General features: G+C 59.0%; 1 protein-coding gene across 1 annotated transcript in view; it reads left to right on the forward strand.

Moving 5' to 3' along the window:
* Positions 1-621: 621 nt before the first annotated feature.
* Positions 622-1,782, forward strand: part of LOC106886214 (phosphatidylinositol 3-kinase regulatory subunit alpha-like) — a 9,375-nt gene continuing 8,214 nt past the window's right edge. The window contains exons 1-3 of the mRNA XM_014938945.1: positions 622-637; positions 757-852; positions 1,113-1,190. Of these exons, the coding sequence (XP_014794431.1) occupies positions 622-637; positions 757-852; positions 1,113-1,190 (190 nt within the window). The remainder of the gene's footprint in view (positions 638-756; positions 853-1,112; positions 1,191-1,782) is intronic.

Genomic DNA, 1,782 nt, shown 5'->3' on the forward strand with positions numbered 1-1,782 from the left:
CTGCACAGGTGAAAGGGTTTATCAGCTGGGATAAGAAGGGAGGGAGGGAGGGATGGATGGGTGAGTGGGTGACCTGGGGAGAAGGAGAACTGCTCTCACTACTGCCAGGAGGTTTGCTCTTCTCTGGCAGGGTCTGAGGTGAGGTGTCCTTGATATAAAACCTGGGAGCCAGCAGCCCCTGGGGATTTGTGCCGTGGGAAGTGTGGTTCATGTTTGGCTGAAGGGCTCCTCAAGGGCTGATGGAGGTCTGCACCAGCCAAGAGGGTGGCTGAGTCCTCCTTGGGCTTGTGCTCAATGCTGTGGTAGACACCAGAGAATCCAAGTGGGTGAGAGCTGCAGGGAGCCGTGTCTGTGCCGGGTACAGATCTTCCCCCTCAGCTCCTGCTGCTGCTGCTAAGGGCTGTGGGTGGTGAGAGGGGGCAGTTCTCAGTGCCACGGGAAGAGAGGTGGGGAAGGGTTTTTGGCTTGAAGGAGCTTCACGCTCAGGGCAGGACGCTTCCCGAGGGCAGGGCTCATGCCCAAGCAGTTCTTTGCATCTCAGCAAGTGTCTGAACCCCCAACAGTGACTCTTACTGCAAAAAGGGGATAAAATATGGGAGAAGTTCTCCTCCAAAATTGGACATGTATGAGCCAAAGAGTTGGTCGTGGCTGTGCCAAAGCAGCAGCTTGATCCTATCCTGGGGCAGCCAAGAAAAGAGGCTGGAATTCCCACAGGCAGGAATTTCTAAGCCCCTTCTCCCTGTCTTTCCATCCCAGGGCTCCCCGGGCAGGCAGATCTCGCCGAGCACCCCACGCTCCCCGAGCAGGCGCTGCCGACCGTGGCCAGGCTCATCGAGGCGCTGGAGAAACAAGGTATGGGGAGCCGTGGTGTCCATCCACAGGGTGTACGTGGGTGCATGCGCACAACCACCCGCTCTGCCCACCTTTGGAGATGCTCCTAGGCCATCGCTAGAGCCAAATGTACCCTCACACCCCCCTGGTATCCATGCAGCATGGGCACGGGTACTGTGCAAGCAAGGGGGCTTGGTGGTCTCACTCCCTGCCCGCTTCCATCGTGTTGGAGGGAGGATTTGGGGCTCAGGACTGATCCCTCTCTCCTGGCTGCTCCTCAGGTGTCGACAGCGAGGTGGTCTACAGATCCAGCCCCGGCGTGCTGGGGGATGCTGAGCTGAAGCAGGCTCTTCTGGCGGGTAAGTCCCAGAGCTGCGTCCCTCCCCGTGTCCCTGGGTGGGAAGGAGAATCGTGGAGGTGACGCTGCCGGGCGACCGATGTGACCTGGGCACAGCAGGGACGGAGTTACTGACTCCAACCTCGTTATGGCCCTAATTACAGCTTTGTAAGACCCTGCTTGCATGTGAGCCCCCCCCCTGCTCCCCGACTACCCCAGCGTGATGCTGCTGAGAGGGATGTGGGCACAAAGTTGGGGCTCTTCATTAGAAGACCTACGTTTTGGGGGAGAGAAATATGTTGTGCAAACCTTTAGGGTTTCTGTTGGAGAAGCGGAGCAGGGAGAAAGCCTTCCCGAGTGGGGGAAAGAGAAAGGTGTAAGAAAAAGCGTGGGGTTTAGGAGAGCAGGAAGCGTTTTGCAGGAGGATGGGGAGGAGGGGGCAGGATGGGGAGGAGAGGGCAGGATAGGGAGGATGGCAAAACTACCTCCCCTCCCCTGCTCCTAAATTCACGGCTGGGATGACACGGGGGTCGCTCAAATCTAGGGGGGTTTGGGGTGGGGGAAGCATCTCCATCCTCCTGGCCGCCGTGCCCAGCGGGCGGCACTGTGGCACC

The sequence above is a fragment of the Calidris pugnax genome, unplaced genomic scaffold, assembly GCF_001431845.1.
Source record: "Calidris pugnax isolate Ruff unplaced genomic scaffold, ASM143184v1 scaffold18, whole genome shotgun sequence".
In the NCBI taxonomy this organism is placed as follows: Eukaryota; Metazoa; Chordata; class Aves; order Charadriiformes; family Scolopacidae; genus Calidris; species Calidris pugnax.